Below are 24,962 nucleotides of genomic sequence, written 5' to 3' on the forward strand. Positions count from 1 at the left end.
CCTCTGGAACATGACCTCATCTCTGGGGCTAACAATCGGTTCCTATGTGGCCATGCCCCAGATCCTGTTTGGAGGACTGGAGAACTCTGCCATCATTCACATAGACAAACAATGTCGTCTTCACTATTACGTCTCGTCCGCAATGTAGCTTGAATGTTATTCCTCATTGTTGTAAATTGCTTTGGATAAAAGTGTCTGTTGAATGAATAAATATCAATGTAAATATACTGTAGCCTGTTCCACACATCAATGGTTTTAAGACACATGTGATCCAGGTCATTGCTGTGTGCAAAGCTTTAGTTTAATCCAGTTCAAGGCAAGGGTGGGTATTCCGGGAAAGGTATGCTGACATTTAAATTTTTGACATTTACATTCCTTGTTTACTTGTAGTTTGGCTAGCAACTGAGCTTGAGCGTCAGTTACTGGTCTAGTTGAGCTGCCACTTCTTTTGCCTCACCTTTTATTGACATAGCCCCACAACAGGCAACAGGTAAACCAGGTGGGCGTACAGAACAAACACACAACACACGACGCACGAGGCTGTTTTGATATGGATGCAGGGCAGGCACGTCGGGAGGCAGAGCTGGAGGAGGTACAGCCCTGAAGCAACACGCGGGGGCTCGGTTGTGTCAACAAGCACCGTAGCAACACACTGTGGGCAACACGCGGCGGGGGCCCTTATGGCTTCTTCCACACATGCAGGCCCTCACTGGCCCGTCTCCACACTGTGTCGATCCGCCGTCTATCACAGCAGGGAGGGGTGCCGTGGGCCAAGCGGAGCTGACATCAACAAATTGCTCACAGACAAAATATGGTGTGCTGCCCTCTACTCCACCTAGTCTCTCTCTCTCTCTCTCTCTCTCTCTCTCTCTCTCTCTCTCTTTCTCCTCTCTCTCTCTCTCTCTCTCTCTCTTTTCTCTTTGGGCTGGATGTTGCAAAGATCCTATTCTCTCCAAGAGGTCTGTGTGCGATGAATTAACGATGAATATAATCTAGAACCGTGACTTGTCATGGATAGATATCAACCTGAATGTGTGACTGTCCTTTTGGCAGACTTGCTGGTGTGCCCAGGGAGATAGAGAGAGAAGGGGGCAGGCTGGCCGGAGAGGTAACACGGGACTGGAAGCCAGAGAGGCAGGGAGAGCAGAATTTGACATCCTTGATTTCCTGTCATTGGCAGTCACATGCCGAGTGCGTGGGCGAGATAGTCGAGCGAAAGTGGAATGCGTTAAAGGGGCGAGGCAGAGCTGCAGACACAGACACACACACACACACACAATACACACACAACACACACACACACACACACACACACAGAGAGAGAGAGACACATACGCGCGCATATACACCAAACCCTGTACTTATCACAGTTCTGCTCTGACTGTTACAGCCACCGAGAAGTGAAGAATGCTGAAGCATTCTCACGCTCAGACGTGCAAACATTGGCCAGACCTAACCGTCTGACTTGACCCTTCTCATTACGAGGGCAATGAGCGTTTTAAATGCACTGTGGAAGAGAGAGAGAGAGAGAGAGAGAGAGAGAGACAGAGAGAGAGAGAAAGAGAGAGAGAGAAAGGGAGAGAGAGAAGGAGGAGAAGGAAAGGAGGAAAGAGGTCATAAAAGACTGAATGCCGAATGTTGTTCCCTAAACAACAGGAAAATACAGAAAGGCGAGTTAAAACAACTAACAAAAACAACACGACCGCTGCTTGCAAACATTGCACTGTCCTGTTCCTGCAAGCCGCAGTTAAGAGTTTCCCACTCATATAAATCATTAGTGGGATGAATGAAAGTGTGCAGACCAATCAGAACGCTGGGAGAGTATGCAGACAGACCCGCCCCCTTCCTCTTTCGCCTGGAGACTGCCTAACTGCTAGATGCGCCCTATACAGTGAGTTTCCTTCTCAGTTGTACTGTGTGTGTGTGTGTGTGTGTGTGTGTGTGTGTAACTGCTAGATGCTCCCTATGTGTTTCCCTCTCCCTCTGTTTTTTTTTATTCTCTTTTTTCATTCCCTTCACTTCCTCCCTCTGTCTGTCTGTCTCTCCCTCCATCTTTCGTGTGTATGTTTTCTCTATCTTTCGGTGTGTATGTTTTCACTTATGTGCAAACCCCTCAATAGGAAGCCTCTATGTGTGGGATCTCATGTGCAGACCTCACCGAACGCCTCTGCCCGTCATCGGTACCGCGGCGAGACAACCTCTCTCTCACAGAAAGCCCCTTCCTCTTTCTTTTCTCTCTCTCTCTCAATCTCACTCTCGTCTGCTCTCCGAGAGAAATCGACTGAGAAACGGAAAGAACGGAAGAGTCATTTCCTCATCTCATGACCCCTACACCCACCAACCCCGCCCCCCGCCCCCTGTATCTGGTCAACATCATTACCACTACCACAGTGAGAACTTTACAGGCCTCCCATTCACCGACAGCCGCAGCAAAGCAACTATACCCTGAGGCCTCAGAGGCACCAAGTAGCAACGTTAAAGCAATACTACATAGTTTTTACCTTCAAATAACAGCTTCAAACTGATTTTGATGGTATGCTGACCTATAATGGGGGTAATGGCATCTCTTGTCATTGGCACCGTGCCCCCAGAATGCCTTGGCATTGCACTACACCACTCTGGTGTATTGGGCAGGAAACATGACCTCTTTTGTCACTTTTCGGACATGCGGTATACGGTACATGCAGTCATTTTCCACTGTTCATGTTTATTCAATGTTCATTGAGAAATGACGCTAAAGGGGTACCCAGTACATTGAAAATTGACGACAAGGGATGAATATCAATTCTTAAATTGTGTTGGTTTACAGTGACAGGACCAAGTGAGCGCAGAGCAAAATGAATCCTCGCTCACCAGGAAGTGTGTGTAGTGTATACTGAGAGACACACAAACCCATGTTTGTTGGAAGATTTAGAAGGAAACACGTGTGAGAATTATCTTGAGCTCACACATGTTGGAGAAGTTGGTTACTTGTGTGTGTGTGTGTGTGTGTGTGTGTGTGTGTGTGTGTGTGTGTGTGTGTGTGTGTGGCGTTGGTATGTGTGAGTGTATGTGTGTGTATAGAGGGTGTTGCTGTGTTGGCCAAGAAACACTCATTATTACCACAAGACGGAGGCCTCTCCAGCAAAGTATTACCTACACAGGGAGAGCTTTCCGGCCCAAGCCAATTCCAGATGAGCTGAGGTACACTACTGTCACAAGGGGGTGGTCTTGATGTGGGATCGTGGAACCACAGTTCTGCTGAGCGGTGCCGGCTGCAGCCCAAGGCCCTGGAGCGGGCAACAGGAGGGAGGCTCGAGATGGAAAATGTGACACAGAGCATCATGGGAAAAAATAGTGGCCAGAGGTACAGTAATAAATGGTCACCACTGCAGCAGGGGAGCCACCAGTAGAATCTAGCTCCCATTCCGTCCGAAATGCTGCGTTTCGGTGGTAACATTGCACGATTCTAAAAGCAATCTCCTGGAAATCTTCCCATAACACCAATCATTTTACTCATTTACTTATCTGTGTGAGCCAGTTCCACATATTCTCATACCTGTTGGGTGGTCTATGTGCGGTTAAAGGCACGCCATGTAATGGACTTCTCGTGAGCATTACATCTCATGCTTTCCACCTAAAGGGACTTTTTAAAAGCATTAAAGACACATGTTCTCTTGTGTTTCTTGTACTGCCAACAATTTAACCCTTCTGCCTTGATGCTGCAAGCACCTTGCTCGACCTGTTGAGCTACAAGACCCTCTCATAGCTAGAAGCTCACCAACCGTGCCTAATTAGTCCAGAAGTAGCTGACCAAAGGGGTGCTGTGTGTGTGTGTGCCTGTGTGTTTGTGTTTTTGTGTGTATGTTTGTGTATGTGTATATATATATGTGTGTGTGTGTGTGTACAGAGTTGTGCAGTGGATTGGAGAACGCTGACTAAGCCCCGGGGTGCTGCTGATTGAGTGTGTGTTGAGTACCTACGCCATGGCCCGGCTCCAGGCTGACACGAGCTGTGCTGAGCTGTGCTGTGCTGCGTTGTGTTGTGTTGTGTTGGCTCCAGCCTGCTCTTTCCAGCCTGCTCAGTGTCAGTACAGCAGCAGCAGAGCCTCTCACTCACCATGCGCACGCACTAACACACACACACACACACACACACACACACACACACGCACAAACACACATACACAAACACACACACACACACACACACACACACACACACACACACACACACACATACACACACACACACACGCACACATGCACAAACACACACATACACAAACACACACACACACACACACACACAAACACACACACACACACACACACACACACACACACACACACACAAACACACATACACAAATACACACACACACACACACACACACAAACACACATACACAAACACACATACACAAACACACGCGCACACACACAAACACACATACACAAACACACACGCGCATACAAATACACGCACGCACACACACACACACACACACACACACACACACACACACACACACACACACACACACACACACACACACACACCTCATCCTCATGAAACCCTTCTGCTCCTAAACACAACTCAGCCAATGAAATGTCACAGCACGTGGTGGACAGCAACATTCGGGAGTCTTAAAATACTCCCTACGAGCACACACACACACACACACACACACACACACACACACACATACATACACACACACACAGACACAAAGCATTGACATGAAACACAGATACAAGCATGGATCGGTGTACACATTCTGTCCAGACATATAAACTATTAGAGGAGTCCAGGACTGTAATCTAGTGAATGTAATCTAGTGTAAATAGATGTCAGTCATGTGAGCAAATGCAATATATATTATAGATTTATAGTTGACATACATTTCACATACACTTTACAATAATTGGAGATGGAACATGCTGAAATTTTCCAAATATGATGATGGAAGGGCACCATCTACTGGTATGACTGCACAGTGGGGGAAGAGAGGTTCTGAAAAATGATCGTTCATGGTAACACACCGTCAAACCAAATCAAGCCAGTCAAGAACAAATCTCGACTAAATGCACACTATAGCATTTCTCCCTTACATCACAACGGATTTTCACACAGAAATCATCATGGTGGATTGTGAGACTGATCAGTTTAGATAAGGGATAATTAGGAAATCTGCATTTATTCACCTTGTTGTGGGGAAAATACAGGTACGCTGGAGTAGTCACCTGGATTCATTCATCTGTCTGTGTCCATAAATGGGGATTGTGATCAGGGATGGATCACTGCACGGGCCTACCGGGCCCAGGCCCAGGGGCCCAAGGGGTCAGGGGGCCCAGAAGCCCAAGTCTTTCCATGGAATCATTGCCTCAATATCAACAAATCAGGATGTAGGCTATGAATCTGATTGAATTGAAGTATTGGCCATCCCCAAAATGCACCAGAATACAGGAAATCACATCAAACAAATTAAAAGTGTTCTGGGGGAGGACCCCCAAACCCCCCCTCCCACATATGCGACAATTAGTGTGGGGCCCTTAATACATCTGAGCCCAGGGGCCCGAAAGTTCATAATCCGTCCATGATTGTGATTATAGTGAGGAAATCATACATTTTGCAAAAGTTTTACCTGGAAATGTCATCTTTTCATTCAATTACAACAAAGGACACTGACTTTGAGGTCTCCTCCTCCACCACCCCACTGCCACCAGTTGATACCTTGTCTGGATGTCCAGGAGTGGGCTCCTTGCCCCTGTCCTCTTTTCTTGATGGTAGGATTTGAGATCTGCTCACAACTCATGGATCGAATGCGGGAGGCCAAAGACTCTGTATCCAAAGACTGCTTACCATATTTGCCTGTACACGTGCTCTATGCTCTTCAGGGGTAACATCTCGGAATCTGTTTTCGGAGTCTTTCTGGTAGAATGACAAATCATAAGATCAAAAAGATATCACCACATTGGATACGGTTGTTTTAAGGAAAGGAATCCCATTTCATGTTTTCTAAAACTGAAAAGGCATGATGCAATTTGTACACTTGTCAGAATGATGGGCACAGTCCCAGTCTTTGTGAACACCCTCACACCTTCACTTATTCACACACTTGAAACACACACACACACACACACACACACACACACACACAAACACACACACACACACACACACACTAAACACTAAGATCAAAATAGGGTGTATAATAGATTATACTACATTGGTGGTTAGAACAACGATCAAGTGAGTAACAGCTTAAAGCAACACAATGTAGTTTTTTACCATAATATGACATTGGCAAAGTGCACTGAAATTCCTAAAGTAGTAGCATGACCCTTTTTCGGCAGTTTTAGACGTACTGGGTTCCCCCTTTTCACTAATTCGGAATGATGACAATTGAAGTTACTTTAACATTGTGTTACTGTACTTTAAAATGCTTTGGTCATGAGGTGATACGCTGGTTTCAATTGAGTCCAAACATGTAAAAGAACACAGTCATGTGTGTGCAACTTACACACACAGTACAGTAGAGGGAAGTGAAACACTGATGCTACTCTGACCATTTTCTATAATAGTTTCAAATGTAGCACAACTGAAAATACATTGCCCTTCACATTTATTGGTAGCCTGACGAGCCAGACCCACATTAAAATGTAGGGTCTGGGCACTCACCGTTCGCAGTGCTCAGTCCGAGGGGTGGGATAATCAGTTGTCTTTCAAATTCCCTCTGCACGCCAATTAATGGGACAGCGGCAGCTATGAGTCCCATCGTTTCCCACCAAGCGAGACTAGTTGGCTAGTTCAGTTTGCCTACTTAATAAAAGCTTTCGTGTCACACTGTTAAGCCAACAGCAACATCCATCTTATTTGTTTTCAAGTAGCAGGGAATTCAAGCCAAACCGTTGCAACTCTGCCATCAATCATTATGTTAAGCCCACCCTAACGACTCTATACACGATTTCATTGGCCTGATTAAGTTTACGATTTCTGGAGCTCACAAGCCAACGGAGAGTTGCTAGACTAGCCCTGGCAGCAAATGTAATTTGCGGCCGCTAGGGGCGCGTCTAGATTTCTAGGCTAATTTATTGTCACTCCTGGTAAAATTGAGTAAAAGAAGTATAACAAAATCTTTTGGGAAATTAACTTGTACGGAGCCCAAGAGGTGTGTATTGAGAGAATGTGTGCTCATTTTAGTAAATTATGCACTCATTTTACTATATTGTGTGCACGTTTTACTAAATAGTGCGCTCATTTTACTAAACTGTTCTCTCAATTTAGTAAATCGTGCACACATTTTACTAAATTGTGCAACAATTAAAATGAGAGCACAATTTGGTGGGAGGATGGGGGGGGTGGCCCCCGGGGACCAAACAACATTTTGTGGGGCTACATGCTCACCAAGTTACATGTGCCCCGGTGTTTCGGTGTCCCGGGAATCGTTGACCAAAAATGTAGGAAGTTGATGAAAAAAACAAAGCAAACTTTGACAATCCCTGTATGACTGCTACGCTAGTGGCGGTCATAATGATTAGGGAAGTTAACCTTGAAATGTACGTATTCTAAGTGTTAGAAACAGTTCAAAGGTTATTTTTCAGGTTCAGGTTATTTTAAATTTCAGATAACCGGTTAACAAAAACATTTCCAATGGCAAGTTCCAATGGCAGTTGCCAAATTTAAATGCTGGATGATCCAATCATGACAAAGACTAACAGATACATTCATAATATCATGCACTGCAGCATAATATGGTTCCAGCCTTTGGAATAAATACAGCCCTGTAATATCACAGACCCTCCACCATATTTATCATTAGGCTTGGGGTTTGTTTCAGTATAGTCATATCAGTATGTATGCCAAATCTACGTTGAGTGTTTGTTGCCAAAGACATCTGACAGCAGAGCACAAAGTCACTGTAGCATTCAGCTTTTTCCTGCATGGCATGCTTTAATCTATTAGCACAAAGCCACATTTGAAGATTTTTTTGTAACTCTACAACAATGATCCATATGGAATATTTTTACCTCTCTTACCATCCTCCTCACTATCCATGGGGGCAAGATAAACATGGGTCTTTACATTAACATTGTCACAACGTTTTAATTGTTTTTAAAATGGTAAATATGGACATTTCAACAGAGCCCCTAAGAGCACTTGTTATGATGAAGCAAATGTCAGTCAGACAATGATTTTTGATGTCCACCATCTCAATGAGGGTTGTGGTATGTAATCCATTAGTTTACGTTGAGTAAACATGACTGAAAGAGAGCATGTGATTATGAATAAAACCTCTGTTTTCTGAAGGAAAACGTGTGACGTTAACCCTTTGTTCCTCATTGACCATGTGAAACTGGTCATTTAGTTGCTTCAGAATGTTTTAAATACGATGAGTTTGTAAAAATGCTATAAGGCACATGAAAAAATGTCCTAAAACGGGGGATTGGAGATTAGTTCAAATTGATGACGTCATATGGGGATGACTTTCGATTGGTTAACGCCTTGTGTTCTCGTTCAAAGAACCGAGGTTACATTCATAACCTATGTTTTGTAATGTGTCCATCTGAGACAAAATAAAATGTGTCATGATGATCTTTATTGGAAATGCAAATGTAAGGGAATATTATAAAATACAGGTACTATGTGCATGTATACTAAATAGGTATCCTATATCCTATGCAAAGCTTTTTTTCATTTAAAACAATGCTTCTCTTTGAAGAGAAATACCCCATTGGTAAAGATGTTCAAAGATTAATCATTTATCATAACCTTCTGGAAAACTCATTGGGATTTTATTTTGTTGTCAGCTTACAATTAGAAACTACTGTGTAGACACAATCACACCAAAGTTGTGTAATGTATAGTTTACACATTGAGTAATTTCGTTCCCAACTTTATCCTTCTTGAGACTGACTAGGAGTTGCTAACACAAATTATCTCAGGAATGGAGTTCCTTCTCCATGTATGTTGATTTGAAAAGATAGATAGATAGATAGATAGATAGATAGATAGATAGATAGATAGATAGATAGATAGATAGATAGATAGATAGATAGATAGATATACTTTATTGATCCCTAGGGGAACATACAGACAACACACACACACATTCAATAACAGCAGAAAAAGTCATTAAAAGTACATAATATAAAAAACACAACAAAGCAATAAGGACTGTAGAAGATAAAGAATATACTAAATATACAAAATACAAATTATACTAAATAAAACTTAATCAAAATCAATTCTAAAAAACAGTATCCACAACTATCCAAACTGACGTTAGGCTCATCATTTATTGGTCAGATGCTTCCCATTCAATTACATGTTGAGGCCATTTCTTGTTCATTATGTTACACATGCTTGGCTCAAAGCATGAGAACATAATGGAAGTCCACACATAATTAATAAAGAATATTTATTAAAGTGCTAGATAAATGGCAGTATAATGAAAGAAAAGCAAAATGTTGGACAACACTTACAAAGGGGCGGGGTTGGCGCATAGTACAGACCCGACAGGGTCCTGACAATTAGAAGAAGCAAAAACCTAATACACACATTAACATCACATCAATTATTGACAGGAACACCCACAGCAAGATTTCCTATTTGAAATCGAAAAGGGGAAGTTCCCAAAAATATATTGACCGAGGTTGAAAGATTGCAAGTCGGCAAGAGATGAAAAGAGAATGAGAACATAACTCCAAGCACATCTAGCTGTGAAAGTAAGGTGAGCTGATGCTGTTGATGTTTGTTTGCTTACTAATTTTAATATTTTTTGGTTGCTTTTCTTGAATCTTTCTTCATGTCTTGTGATCTGTGGTGCCATTGGGGAGGTTTTTACTGTAATGTCTGTCATAGGTTTCAGTGAGTTGTGGCTTGGAGCTCATATCTATAATAAGTCATCAGATCACTAAAGATCACAACCTGACTGTTTTTTTTTCTGGGCCAGAAATGTGTAAGAACGTATGAGAATCAATCCATCTATAAAATGTAGACATTTATTCTGCATAATACATTTGTTACACTTGTTTACACTTGTTTTGTTCAGATAAAGATTTCTTCTCTAAACGTATAAGAAAAAGTTGTTCAGTGTTCAAGTTGGACAGTCCAACTGATCAATGTGCAGACTATGAGACACATAAAAGTGTTTTAAATCATGTTTGGACTGCTGGATTTTACAACACCTTTTTGTACAAAATACTTTGAATGTCATTTAAGGTCTTCACTTTCATTTCCCTAATTTTTGATTCAGATGTTGTCCCGTGCTGCACTGGTTTCCTTCTGGGTAGGACTGGTTTCTGCCAGAGTCATCTGCCCGGATGGGCGTGTGTGCCCAGAAAAGAACACTTGCTGTCTGACCGAAGGAGGATATGGATGTTGCATCTATCCCTCCGTGAGTTCATGAAGCAAATGGTTATAAGTTTGGCTTTTTTTGTGTAGTTTGAATGAATACAGCGAAGGAGAAGAAAACTGCCTGTATATAGTAGAATAAAATATAAGGGATGTGTTGTACAAATGGATATACATGCTATAATTACAAAAATACAACAAAAATGAAATTAATAGGGCATATTTAGAAATAGTAAAAGACAACAATTCATCCTGTTGATATAAGGGCATATATATTGAAGTGTTGTAAGGTGTACATTGTCATCATAAATGTCAAGTGTTTTTATGGCTTAGTCCCCTATTCCTATTTCCCAGGCCGTGTGCTGTTCTGACCAGTTGCACTGTTGTCCAGCTGGCTACCACTGCAGTGAAGCAGCTCAGTCTTGTATGAAAGATGGCCTGCCATGGTTCAGACTGCCGTGGTATAAAAACACGCCTGCTAAGGAACCAGAGATGACTCTCTTCAAGCCTGATTCTGAGACAAACAGCATTCAGGAGAAGCCTTCAGGCGTGTCTGTGGTGTGGTGTGATAACTTCTATTACTGCCTTGATGGTGCAACATGCTGCAGATACGTATATGGATCCTGGTTTTGCTGCATATACACATTAGTGAGTGAACATTATCATTACCTGTTGGACACATGATTTGGCAATGGCTGTAACTCTTCCAGCTAAATATATTCTTAATGTTTACGTAATTAGAAGTTATTCATGCCAACTGTCACTGTTATTGGATTCCACAAGACTATTGCCTTCCTTTAATTACATTATAAACATAATATAGTTCAAACATAATTCAACATTTAACAATATTAATTTTAGATTGATTTGAGACACTGGCTGAGTGGTGGATTGATTTTCAGGGTCAGTGCTGTAGGGATGGCATTCACTGCTGTCCGTATGGCACCCACTGTGATGTCACCTCTACCCACTGTCTGAAGGGGGGTCTAGGCATAGCTGCCACTCCTCAGCTGCCTGCCCTCAGATCGGATAAAGCTCAGGTATTAAACATACAATTGCAGACAAACTACTGACCAGTGACATGCTCTCCTCTCCTGACCATGAACACTGAGCGAATAACTTGCAATAAAATATAAATTCCGATCACCTACCAACTGACACTAGATGTAGGCCTACTCATACCTCGACTATAATGGAGCATTTTAATTTGAAGAAAAAAAATAAGCACATAAAATGTATTAAAAATGTTGGAAGACTACTCTGACTCCAAAATGTAAGCAGAAGTGTTAAATCTTCATCACTGATGCCTATGAGCACTGAACAAATAACTTGCAATACAAGATAAATTCCAATCACCTATACCCACTGATACCAGATGTTTGCATACCTCCAGCTGGACCCGTGCTGTCTGAGCGAAGCAGGCTGTTGTCAGGTGGGATTCCACTGTGACAGAGAGCTGAGGGCTTGTGTGAGAGACTTTGCTGCTCCTGTACCCTGGGTCACACTGGAGCTGGCCCCTGGAGATGGCAGCGTGGCCCTGACCACTCAGGTCATACGCTGTGACGGACGTTTCTACTGCCCCGACGGCAACTCCTGCTGCAAGTCACCCACTGGAGAATGGGGTTGCTGCCCGTACCCACTGGTAAAACACTACTGTGTCGTCACAGAGAATTACCTTTCTTTCTTCAGTGAAGAGACAAAAATACTATTCTTAAAGTGTAATTCCAGCGAAAATGGACCCAAAGGTGTTTTTCTGCATTAAAACACATCAAATAAGCCCAAGATTGTAGGCTAGCCAGAGCCTGTTTACTAGTCTGGTTAGCACGCAGACCTTCTCAATTGAGAAGGACTTTCCTTCAAGAGGAGCTATAAGGGGGACAGTTGGTAAGTGTTTTCATAGTCTTCTGTTATAAACTCTGTATTCCCTAACTACGTTGTTGGTGCTTCGTTTTATGTGTAGGGACCCTGAGCAAGCTACTGACGATGTTTGATGCTGTTTTGAACAATATTACTGGTAAAAAAAATGCTATTTGGGAACCATTTCACTCATGGCCCTTAGCTAATCCACTGCGATTTGTGGCTATAGCTTATACCGGAGCAAGCTCTGTTGTGGTTGATCAACGAAAAATACTGTCTCCACGGCTTATTTGATGTGTTTTAATGCAGAAAAACACCCTTGGGTCAATTTTCGCTGGAATTACACTTTAAGAAATGTTCATATGAACATATGAATTCATATCTATCTATCTATCTATCTATCTATCTATCTATCTATCCACCTACATATACCTACTAGTTTGCCACATATCACTAAGTACACTGCTAACTCTCGGTCTTCTCTGTATTACACAAAGGGCCAATGCTGCCTAGATGGTAAGCACTGCTGTGAGTACAAGTGGAAATGTGACCCGACCTCCATGAGCTGTGTGAAGGGAGACACCAACATCCCTTCATCTGCCATGAGGGAGATACAGCTACTGTGATGCAGCAACCCTGCTATGGGTCTCATATGCAGAACTTCACATCAGTGGGATTCATCTATTGGTGCTCAGGATGTAGCCTACACTTCTCAGTCTTTCATTGCTGACATATCAGTTTCAGCTTCATTTAATTGATCCCCATAAATTAAATGATAAATTCATACAATCATGAAATCATCAAAACAAATATTTCTTCATTCATTTTGGAGTGGTATCTACACTTGGAAATAAATTAAAAGTTACATTAAACCTGGTCAATTGGAATGTGAATATGCTCTTTGCCATGATATGCCATCAGCTCTTTGCCATGCAATGCATGCATTTTGATCAACATGACATTAGCAATTGAAAATGTAAAAAAAAACAGCAGACATTTGTACACAATCAGTTGCACGGATATTCTAAAGCTTTAGAAGCTGTTAAAGATTAGGAGAAATGTCTTTTGATGTGCACAAATGATTAGATGATATGGAGTTTGAACAAGTAGGTTTTGAGAATTTCAATTCTGATCTGAGATGCAAATGGCCCTGCAGTATCCTGCCCTTTTAGGCTTTTAGGAAATTCTCCAAACTGCTTTTTCAAACCCACACTGATTCTTTTAGTGAATTATGTCATATCTTCCAGTACATCTGTTAGTGTTATTGCTTCAATGTAATTGCATTAATCCACAATACCTTGGTCTTCTGTAGTTCTGATCCCTGGACAGGACTCTGCATGCCATGCCGTAGTGGGTTGCCCTTGTGGGTTCTCTCTTTGGCGTTTTTGGAATTTGAATGCAAAAAATAGTGGCCCATCCTACTACTCAAAAGTCCACCCCTGTTGAAAGATTCTGGCTACGCTTCTGTTTTGCTTTTAAAGGGTTTCAAAGAATGTAAACGAACGTCAGAGGAGTGGTGAAAAGAGAAGAAAAGGAGAGCATAACAGTGATGATTGCTGTGAAAGTAAGGCGAGGACGTCCATTCAGACATATTTCTTTCTTTATTTTCATGAAGTCTTCATGTTTTGTGATTTGTGTCATCACCAGGGAGGATTTTGATTTCTGCCAGAGGAGGTTTGAATTAGATGAGATTCAACTGTGACAAGTCTCATCTTGTCGCACTGCATGTTTTGGGGTTGGGCATCTGCTGGATAACAGAATCGTCTGTAATTGTCGTCCTATTGTCCTGTTCATTTGAAGAGTTTTTGCAACAGTAAGGAAACGCTTGCATGGGTATTGTGAAATGGAGTTCCTTTTACTTGATCTGGTAGGCTGTGGTGGCCAGTGCCTATAAGAGGCCTTATACTCGCACGTCTGTGTTCATTCAGTTGTTTCTGATTATCGTCTCAATTTAATTTGCTTCTGTCTCTCGATAGTTGCATTTTCTGTGGTATCCTGTCCTGGTTTTTGTCATTGGTCTTCACTTTGTTAAGCAGTAGTGTGATTTTTCAATTTCTTCATTTGATTGTCTGCAAAGGCTGGGGCCTATGTGTGTTTTTTAGGTTCTAAAGCTGATAATATGTAATGGTAACTATTTTTTTTTTAGTTGGCAAATTTTCATGATCAATCAAAACAAATGATCTGTGGTTGTCCAGCAACATTGCTCAAGAAAGTTTTATCACTTTTAGTGTTCCCTTTTGTCGACACATATGCAGACGAGAAAAATATAATAGCATGCCATCATATATTTTATGTCATTTATTACAATATTAGTTTAAGGAAGCAGACCAGGAGATAATCAAAACTATACAGAGACAATGTACCATTAAGAAAGCAAAGGCTGCCTACTGATAGTTGTGGGTTGCATTTTGGGGGCTAGTGAAAATTCCAACTCTGCCAGAAGCTTGAGGTGTTTCCTAGCTGCATATTCATAGCGTCTCCTTGACGCCCACAAATGGCAATTACTCCTGCAAATCACGCAATTACACAATGTTTTAGCGAGTTTGAGGGACTGATAGCACAAATGACAGGGAGAATCAAAGGGAGAGCATCCTGACTGATCTTTCTTTGTGCTATTTTTGCAGACCTACTACTGTAATCAATTCCCTCTGTGAGTGGATGTTACAGTCGACCTCTCTTCCTCATTCACTGTCAATCAGCCAGTAGTCAAAGCGTGCTGGTGGTGTCATGGTAGGCTACCTCCCTGAAATGAGGTTCTGCAGGTTGGGATGTCTGAGCTTGGTCCCCATTAGTTTATCCTGTTGCTGGAAAGGTCTGTCCACAACCCATTCCTTCTGCCAATTTAATTCTACAGACAAATAAAAACAAATCAAAATTGTGCAATTGATCATCCATCACATTGATGGATTTTCTTTTCTAACCATTCAAATGCATTGTAACACAAATGTTCAAAACAGCAAAAGTAAACAAGAAGGAACTGCGTTAAGGTAACAACTTACATAGCTTGTCACATCAAATCATCAAATTTGCGTGTGTGTGTCACAGCCAGAACACAATGTCTCCACTCTGGTGAGAATGTGAGGATACTATAAAATCAATTTGAAGTAAAGTTTGGATATCTCTATTGTTCTGGGGGGTATTCCAAGTACATGGTTTAGTGGAAAACCTGGGTAAGTTAACTCAGAGTAAGTGGTAAACCTCCTACAACAAAAGCCCTATGGCATTGTTTAGTCAGGAGAATGAAGCCATACAGCTCTTCTATTAGGAGGTTTACCACTTACTCTGAGTTAACTTACTCAGGTTTGTCACTAAACCATGTACTTGGAATACCCCCCTGTACATCACAATACAAAAATAGTGTGTGCCATGTAAGGTCTTTGTTTTGATGCAGATGTTGGCCCATGCCGTGCTGACATTCCTCTGTGTAGGACTGGTCTCTGCAACAGTTGTCTGCCCAGATGGGGGTCTGTGTCCAGACAAGAACACCTGCTGCCTGACCACGAGAGGATATGGCTGCTGCAACGATCCCTTTGTAAGATCATAAAGACTTGTATATCAAGACAATCTGAAATCAGAATCAGAGTTGTAAAACTCTGTTAGCATAAAGTGTTTCATGGTGTAATGATTTTCAAGTGTTTTCATGGCTTAACATATTCCTATTTTCCCAGGCTGTCTGTTGTTCTGACCAGTTGCACTGTTGCCCAGCTGGCTACCGTTGTGGTGATGCAGCTCAGTCGTGTGTAAAAGATGGCCTGCCATGGTTCAGACTGCAGTGGACAATGAACTCGCCTGCCAAGGAGCCTGAAACTGGCCCTCTTAAGCTCTCCCTTCCTGATTCTGAGACAAACGCCATTCAGGAGAGGCCTACAGACCTGTCTGTGGTATGGTGTAACCATAACCACACCACTCACTGCCCTGATGGTACAACATGCTGTTTAAGCCCTTATTTTGGCTGGGGTTGCTGTAACCACCCACTTGTGAGTGAAAAAAATAAATGCATTTTTCTTATGTGCTGACACATGACTTGCCAGTGAGTGACTACAAACTATTCTTAATATCCAAATAATTAGACTAGAGACTATTCCTGCCAATGATCCATGTATATTGCCCATGCATTATGTTATGTTTATTTCAATAAGGTTTTACAGTATTAGACCGATTTCAAATGCAGGCTGATTGATTGATTGATTGGTTTGGTCTTTAGGCGCAGTGCTGTAGTGATGGCATCCACTGCTGTCCACATGGCTACTACTGTGATAGCACCTCTACCCAGTGTCTGAGAGGTGGTGGTCAGCGCAGATCTGCTACCTATGTGAGGGGAAACACCAACATCCATACATAGAGCACCTGTGATACTGCAACACTGCTATGGGTCTCATGTGCAGAACTTCACATCAGTGGGATTCATCCATCAGCGCTTAGGATGTACACTGCTCACTGTCTGTCATTGCTCCCTGTACAGTGTTAGCTTCATTCAAATAACACCCATAGATGAAAAGATAAGGTTCATATATCCATCAAAAGAACCATTTAAAATAAAAATGTTACATGTTTCAGCATTATTTACATTTGGAAATACATTTTTTAAAAAGGTGACCTAAAACCTGGTTAGGGGAATGTATTATTATGACTTTTTTAGTTTTAGTTAGAATTATGTTTTTTCTTCTGGATTTCTAAGAATTTTTAAAAAAAAATATTTTCCCAGTAAGTTTGTGTAAATGATTCCCAGGACACTGACAGACCATGAAACATCGCTCTGATAATTTTGACCCCCCCCCCAAAAAAAGGAGGGTGGGGCTGATATAGTTTTCTGTGTATATCTCGAGAACCATATGGCCTGGCCTAGGAGGACCAAATATTTGTTGTATGTTGGTCTTAAGGTGCTATCTCAATCCGTCCCATAACCACTCAGGGATATAGAGCCACCTAGTTAAAAATGAAAAAGCAAAAATTAAGCGTTGTAATCAGGAATCTTGGTGATAGGTGGTCAGATGTGTAGGATCATTATGACAGCCTCTTACTGTATACCAAACGGTCTGTAGATGGTGGTGTTGAGCGAAAGGTTGCCGGATGATGTTTAGATGCAAAAGCCTCTAAACCAGGGGTGTGTGTTACTGTGTGTTCAATATATGGGGGTGGGGGGGGGGGGGGGGGGCAGATACTGTCATGGCAGGGTTAGAACTGATTTGTCTCTGTCACTGATTTGTGTAATGTTCACGATGGTGAGTGAAGGCTCTCCACACATAATATACGTTAATCAAATCGAATTTTAAAAAATACTGTACATTTGTTTTACATTTCTTTTTCAAGTAATTAATGTAGAACTGTAATTGGGTATTGTTATTAATCTTCAATCAAAACAATACAACTGCAATTTTATTGATATTCCCTGAAATACACAACTAAATAACATGACTCTTTAATGTTTTTAAAAATGGAGATAATAGCGTTTTCAAATAATTTCACTCCACAAATAATTTTGTGGTGAGCGTCCTGGCGCATATTGGCTGCCGTGCATCACCCAGGTGGGTGCTTCTCATTGATGGTGGTCAGTAATGTCCCCTCTTCACTGTGAAGCGCATTGAGTGAAAGCGCTATATGTGTTGTTTCTTACATTTTGGTACAACTAAAGCACTCATCTTCAGGTACTTGTTAACAGCCATGTCAATGAACAGGAAACTGGTTTGCCAACTTCAAGTCAAAAACGGAAGTTCGTCACTACGCTAGTGCAGAGCCTATTCCACTGACAAAGATGTGGAGATGGACGCAGAGCTCTGACTGTAAATCTGATTCAATTTGATGTAATTCAAAGTTAACTTTCTCGCGAGTGATTTATCACAGCAACTACTATCTGTGACTAGCACCGTTGGAAAGCTCAAATCATGTGTGACGTGAACTACATGAGCAATTCAACAGAGAGGAATGGGGCCCATAGCTTTCTTGTTATTGTTGTACATCACTTTGGACAAAAGTGTCTGCCAAGAATCATAACCATACAGCCATATAGCCATAACCATAGCCATAACCAATTGTAAAATAAAAAACGTGTCTATTGTGTGTCTATTTACACCCCTGGTATGAATAGCCTTGGCCACACAGCTGAGCTATTCACACCCTGTGACTTAACAACAAAAAGACATTGCTCACGTACACAAAAAACATGGCGGACATTCGTTTTTTCGTCAGCAGAAAGTGAAGAATTCTGAAAGGTTTCGGCACTAATATCTGTTCAGATTAAGTTTTAGATTGAAAAGTTGTGTTTTATTTTCATAATCTTGTTTCAGTGAACACATACAACCGTCAGTTTGTTAGTTAACAGAAATTTCGTGAATATGACGTTCAGGCCTATAAACTATAAGTTTACCTGCAAACGCACTCTGCTTGGAAGGAGGTTAGTATGTGGGAGGCTGGGGTTCAATTCTCGTGTGATGCGTTTTGGCAGAGTGAGTTTGCATGTGTACCAACGTCTCTGGAGAGAAGGCGCGCAATTTGAACAAGAAATCAGTTCTCAAACGGAAGTTTTGATTGCAACAATTAGCTAGTTCATGCACCAGGGTGTAAATAGCATACAGTACTATATACACCAGGGTACAAATAGCATCCACTTCTAACTATACATTGATGCAAACAGCATGAGACCTTATTCAGAGTGTATTACACAGCTGAGAAATTCACACCCTGTTACGTAACAACAAAAAAACATGTTTTTTTTATTATTATTACATTGTGTGATCAATATGCCAGAATAAATGCACAGGGGTGCAAATAGCATACACTGATATTTGTACCAGACGGGGTATTAATAGAACACATTGCTGTGTGCACCGGGGTACGAATAGAATTCACTTCTAATTGCACCAGCATACACTGCTAATTGTACCAGGGGTGCAAATAGCATTACCCAATAAAAAATCAATATGAGTGCACTGGGCTGAACATTCTAAACCCTTTGTTTCTGTTCAGATTTATCGCTGTAACTTCACCTGGAATGTTTATTTACAGAACGCTAAAGATTCCATTCGCAAAGTAGAATCTTCATAGCCTGGGTGCCAGCCGAACTTAGCCCCGCCCACAACATTTGAGGTCGGGAAGTTCGGTCTGGCATTGCTCCGTTGTGGAGCAACTATGCTAGAACCAGAGCTGTTTGGACCAATCAAATTGGACTTTACGATGGTGGACAGGTGAGCAGGGGCGTAGCACAAGATCCTGGGCCCCTGCATAAGCAGTCCTGATGGGCCCCCATGTTCCTCATCCCAGGTAAAATAAAATATATTCCAGACTTTTCAAGGGCCCTCTCTCCCCTTGGGCCCCTATTATCAGCAGTGGTTTTACCCCCAGTCCGACGCCCCTGCAGAAGTGTCTCGTCTCACATCATCTGAGCATGCTTAGGTTGATTTTGTTGGCTTTGTCAATCGTCTTTGAACCCAGGTTTTATCACTGAAAACGATTATTTCTGAAAACTTTGGCCAAAGTTGATATGTGGGAAAACTCCAGTTTCACTTTCATCAAGGGAAAACAGCTTGTTTGCATTGTTACATGCTGTTCTGTCATTTGTTTTAAATATCTGATTGGCCACCTGTTTGCTTGAGGGGTTTGCGACACCTTTCCCCAGCTGTTTATAACATGTTTGTAGCATCAGTGTTCAACGGAATTATTTTTAAAAGGGAAGGAGGGGAAATATCCGTTTTTGCAAGTAGCCTATCCTGCTACGTATTTTGTGGTCTTAGATTTCACTATCGGGTGTTGTAGGAGATATTGACGGCACAATAACTTATACAAAAGACCAGAAAACAATGTTTGCATTTGTGGAGAAGAAGGATGGTTAGTGTGTTCTTCCTACAGCTCACAGTATTTCATTGCTCTGATCTATCCAATTGAGTGCAGAGGTATTCCCCCCTTGTAACGGTTGAAACACGCCCCATAATTACGTCCCAATGGAGCAATATCAGACTCATATTCTGACTAGAAGAGTTTGACGTGTCAGGCTAGAATCTTCAGTGAATTCCTAGAATCTGTTTGGTCTTATTAGAACTTTTCAGCTGCTGTCTACCAGTCCGAAAGAAGAAGCACAGGAATGAGAGGGTTGACACCAGCAAGAAGAAGCAAAAAAGGAGGTTAATTGCCTCAAGAAGGAGATGGCAGACAGGAGGAGAAAAGAGTTCAGCAAAGAGGACTGCAGTAAGTATCATATTTTCAGTTTAGGTATGTTATGTGTTTTGGTGCGCTTTGCGTGCATTTACTCATCACCATCTGGTTACAGGTGGTAACTGTGTATACCATTGTCTGTACCACTACCCTTTCATGAACCATGGGCCCCCACCTATAAGGTTGCCTAGCTTCCTTGGGGGACCCATTCACTCTACCCAATTGATTCTGTACCGCTACTGGATTATTGTAATGTTTGAAGTGGTATTGTGAATAAACTCAAACTCAATATGGGTGAATAGCCTACGAGTCTTGAAGAGTCAAAATGGACACCTACATTTTAATGTTGTCAGACTTCAATCAGAATCATCCTTTCAAATCTCTCCACAGATCCGGAAGGGTCAACTATTGACCACGGGCAGAGCCGGACAGTAACGGAGTACATTTACATGAGTACAGTACTTGAGTACAATTTTGAGGGATCTGTACTTTACTTGAGTATCATTTTTGGGGAGTACTCATGACTTTACTCAAGTACATTTGAGAGGAAAATATTGTACTCTATGTTGCCAGGGATGGGCAGTAGGCCTATTTCTAATACATGCATTTACAATACGTATTTCAAATACAAAATACTATTTTGTAATTGAAACACTTGAAGTGAAAACTATCATTAACTTGTTCAGAAAATTTAAATAGTCTGGCGAGGTGGGGCCACAGGTTGGCACTGCACATTCCCGGGATGGACCTTCTGCTTCTTCATCCATTGTTTCATCTATGGTTTCGTCTCTTATCTAAATCTTACCATGGAGTTGACTTTGGCGGAAAGCTGAAGGTGATTGCTGATAGGTTGTCCCAATCAGTGGCGCCTGCACTATCCAATCACGTTTGAGAGGGAAACAACAAATTGAGGGTTTCCGAGATTTTTCTTTTTTCCTTTTTTTTTAGAAGAAGTAACAGGGACTCACGGTTATGGATAGAAATGTAGTGGAGTAAAGTAAAAAGATGAAAAGGACTTGATAACTCCATGTAGGACGTTTCTGTACATAAATGTAAGCACTGTGGCAGTAATGCAATATTTAGAAAATGTAGGCTACTCTCGTACTCTTGATACTCAAGTACTTTTAAAAACAAGTACTTCAGTACTTTTACTTAAGTAGACATCTGACCGTTGTACTTCTACCTGTACTTGAGTAAAATTTAGCAAAGGGATCCTGTACTTTTACTCATGTAATGAAGCTGTGTGCTCTTCCGCTTCTGACCACGGGAGACCTCAGCTGGACGAGGAGGAAGGTGGGCCCATTCCCACTGCATGTTGATGGAGATGGTGATCAAGAGTTCAGCAAAGAGGACTACAGTAAGTAGGCCTATCACATTTTCAAATACTTGGATAGAGTTGAAATAGACACCTACATAATAATGTTGTCAGACTGTGACTAATTTGTCATTTGTCAGCTCCGAACGAGTCATCAGAACTTTCTGGCAGACTGGCCGAATTTGCAAACAGGTGCAGGTGATTGATAGACAGAACAGGGCAGGTGAGAACCAGGAGCAGACCGAGGAAGGGCGGAGACTCTGACCGACAGCAGTAATACACTACAGCCCCTGCAGAGGGAGACAAATAGACAAAACATAGGAGGACAATCTACAAACAGAATCCACTATAAAATCGCTGAAGAAATTTTTGTTTTGGTGATTTCATGATTGTATGATTCATTTAATTTATGGAGATCAATTAAATGAAGCTGAAACTGATATGTCAGCAATGAAAGACTGAGCAGTGTGCATCCTGTGCGCTGAGGGACAAAACACCACTGATGTGAAGTTCTGAACATGAGACCCATCGCATCAACTTTTTTTCCAGAGGATTTCTTTCAGAGCTATTTTTGTTCAATTTCTGAAGACGGCCTTTTGATGAGGACTGGCCCAGTGTGTTTTTCCCTGTGGAATACTCTCAGGACTGTGGAAGGTCTGTTTTTTTAATCTGCTAATAAAACCTCCTCTTCTGAGCCAAATCTGGGTGTTTGTCTTATCTGAACCTGAGTCAGGGTTCTCTTTCTTCAACATCAAATTCAAGGACTCAAGACAACATAATTTGAGACACAGATCAAGGTTAATTTAATCAAAGTGACTCACAGAATTCCATGGCAATTAGGATCTGTGCATCTTTTCAAATCATTAACATTTGCACAAAAGTATATTTCTGAAATCAATTAGTGCAAAATTACCTAAGCAGTATCTCGCTCAAAATACTTACTTTATGTTTCAAAAGTGAGTATTTATGCCAATGAAACTGTCAGTGCAATCAACAAGTCCTTACTGTACGCCATTGCTTAAACAAGATAGTCAAACTGCTTTGTCAAGTTGTCAATATGACAGTTTAATCTGTGGTATTTTTAAATATATAATGAGAAATGCACAAGACACTACTTGCTATGTGGTATCAACGGTGCTATACTGTAGCTACAACATTTTTAAAAAAGTTACACATTATTGTGTGTGTGTGTGGGGGAGGGGGGGTTATTGTATTGTACTTTTTGCACGGCAATCTGCTGACAGACATTGATTGTTACAGTATAAAATAAAGATTTACAACATTTAGTCCTTGAGCCACACCCCCTAATTTTGGTCAATTGATATTCAAGGGGAATAAGTCTCATAGTAATTTTTGACAAGGTATACCACCCTAGAATTAGAAAAGATGTGATAGCATTGCATTTGGGGTAGCTTTTTGTGTTTTATCAGCCTGTTTATGTTCATTATATGTCTATGGATGGATATTTTACAGGTGAATAGGCTAAACATTCACAATAGATAGCCCCACAAAACGTACACAGCTGATTAATTACATTAAACATTCACAACTCTGAACCAGAATACTCCACTTCAGGATTTTATAGAGGAGACTGTTCATATATCATTTGCAACCTAGTATGGCATAGGCCTACCTGTCAACCCTCCCGTTTTTTCCGGGTTTCTCACATATTTAAACTTTTTTCCTGTTGTCTTCCCGTTTCAATATTTTCCTGTAAAATATTGCGTAGGCCTATTTAATTATGACCAGGCTTGCCAGCCGCGTGATCATATAGGTTTAGTCAGATTTTTTTTTTTTTTTTTTCTTTTTTTTTTTCACATGCCCAAATTTCCGTCAATGATTCCCGGGACACTGAAAGACGGGGTACACGAAACTTGGTGGGCATAACCCCACATGGATAGCATGGAACCATCGTTTTCATTTTGATCTGTAGAAGCTGCTGGACTGGGTTGAAAGGAGGGTGGGGCAGACACAGTTTTCTGTGAATATCTCGAAAACCGTAGGGTTTAGGAGGACCATTTTTTTTATTATATGTTGATCTCAAGGGGCCATGTCAACCCATTCCATAACCACTCATTTCATGTATAAGCCACCTAGTTAAACACAAAAAAGTAAAAATGAGGTGTTGTAATTGAAGGTATCTGTGACCTAACATAGTCAAAACTGCACGAAATTGGAAGTGTAGGATCATTATGACACCCTCTGTATGCACGCCAAGTTTTGTGGAATTCCATTCATGGGGGCCACACAATAAATTAATTTATGTTACTATACACCAACTGGCCTGTAGGTGGCGGAGACAGTTTTCTGTGAATATCTCGAGAACCATAGGGCCTAGGAGGTCCACCTTTTATGTATGTTGGTCTTAAGGGGCATGTCAACCCATCCCATTACCACTTATTTCATGTATAGCGCCACCTAGTTAAAAATTAAAAGCAAAAAAATTAGGTGTTTTTCATCACAATATCTCTGGCTGACAAGGTCAAAACTGCACGAAATTAAAAGTGTAGGATCATTATGACACCCTCCGAATGCATGCCAAGTTTTGTGTACTTTTGTTCATGGGGGCCTTACAATAAAATAATTTATGTGTACATTTAGTGGCGACACACCAACAAGGATTCCGGAAAACTTGGTGGGCATGTAACCCCACATGGATAGCATGGAACCATCGTTTTCATTTTGATCTGTAGCCCCTGCTGGACTGGACCCCGAAAGGAGGGTAGGGCAGACACAGTTTTCTGTGAATATCTCGAAAACCGTAGGGTTTAGGAGGACCATTTTTTTATTATATGTTGATCTCAAGGGGCCATGTCAACCCATTCCATAACCACTCATTTCATGTATAGCGCCACCTAGTTAAACACAAAAAAAAGTAAAAATGAGGTGTTGTAATTGAAGGTATCTGTGACCTAACATAGTCAAAACTGCACGAAATTGGAAGTGTAGGATCATTATGACACCCTCTGTATGCACGCCAAGTTTTGTGGAATTCCATTCATGGGGGGCCACAATAAATTAATTTATGTTACTATACACCAACTGGCCTGTAGGTGGCCGGAGACAGTTTTCTGTGAATATCTCGAGAACCATAGGGCCTAGGAGGTCCACCTTTTTATGTATGTTGGTCTTAAGGGGCATGTCAACCCATCCCATTACCACTTATTTCATGTATAGCGCCACCTAGTTAAAAATTAAAAGCAAAAAATTAGGTGTTTTCATCACAATATCTCTGGCTGACAAGGTCAAAACTGCAATTAAATTAAAAGTGTAGGATCATTATGACACCTCCGAATGCATGCCAAGT

The 24,962-nt window shown here is 41.5% G+C and overlaps 1 protein-coding gene across 1 annotated transcript; it reads left to right on the top strand.

Annotated features, from left to right (window-relative positions):
• Nucleotides 1-1,870: 1,870 nt before the first annotated feature.
• On the top strand, nt 1,871-13,071 carry LOC125285609 (progranulin-like). The gene is made up of 6 exons (XM_048230137.1): nt 1,871-1,891; nt 10,241-10,381; nt 10,693-10,986; nt 11,241-11,378; nt 11,732-11,980; nt 12,693-13,071. The coding sequence occupies exons 2-6, from the start codon at nt 10,241-10,243 to the stop codon at nt 12,819-12,821; spliced, it is 951 nt and encodes a 316-aa protein (XP_048086094.1). The 5' UTR covers nt 1,871-1,891; the 3' UTR covers nt 12,822-13,071.
• The last annotated feature ends 11,891 nt before the right edge of the window (nt 13,072-24,962 follow it).

Source organism: Alosa alosa, chromosome 20 (genome assembly GCF_017589495.1).
Source record: "Alosa alosa isolate M-15738 ecotype Scorff River chromosome 20, AALO_Geno_1.1, whole genome shotgun sequence".
Classification (NCBI taxonomy): Eukaryota; Metazoa; Chordata; class Actinopteri; order Clupeiformes; family Clupeidae; genus Alosa; species Alosa alosa.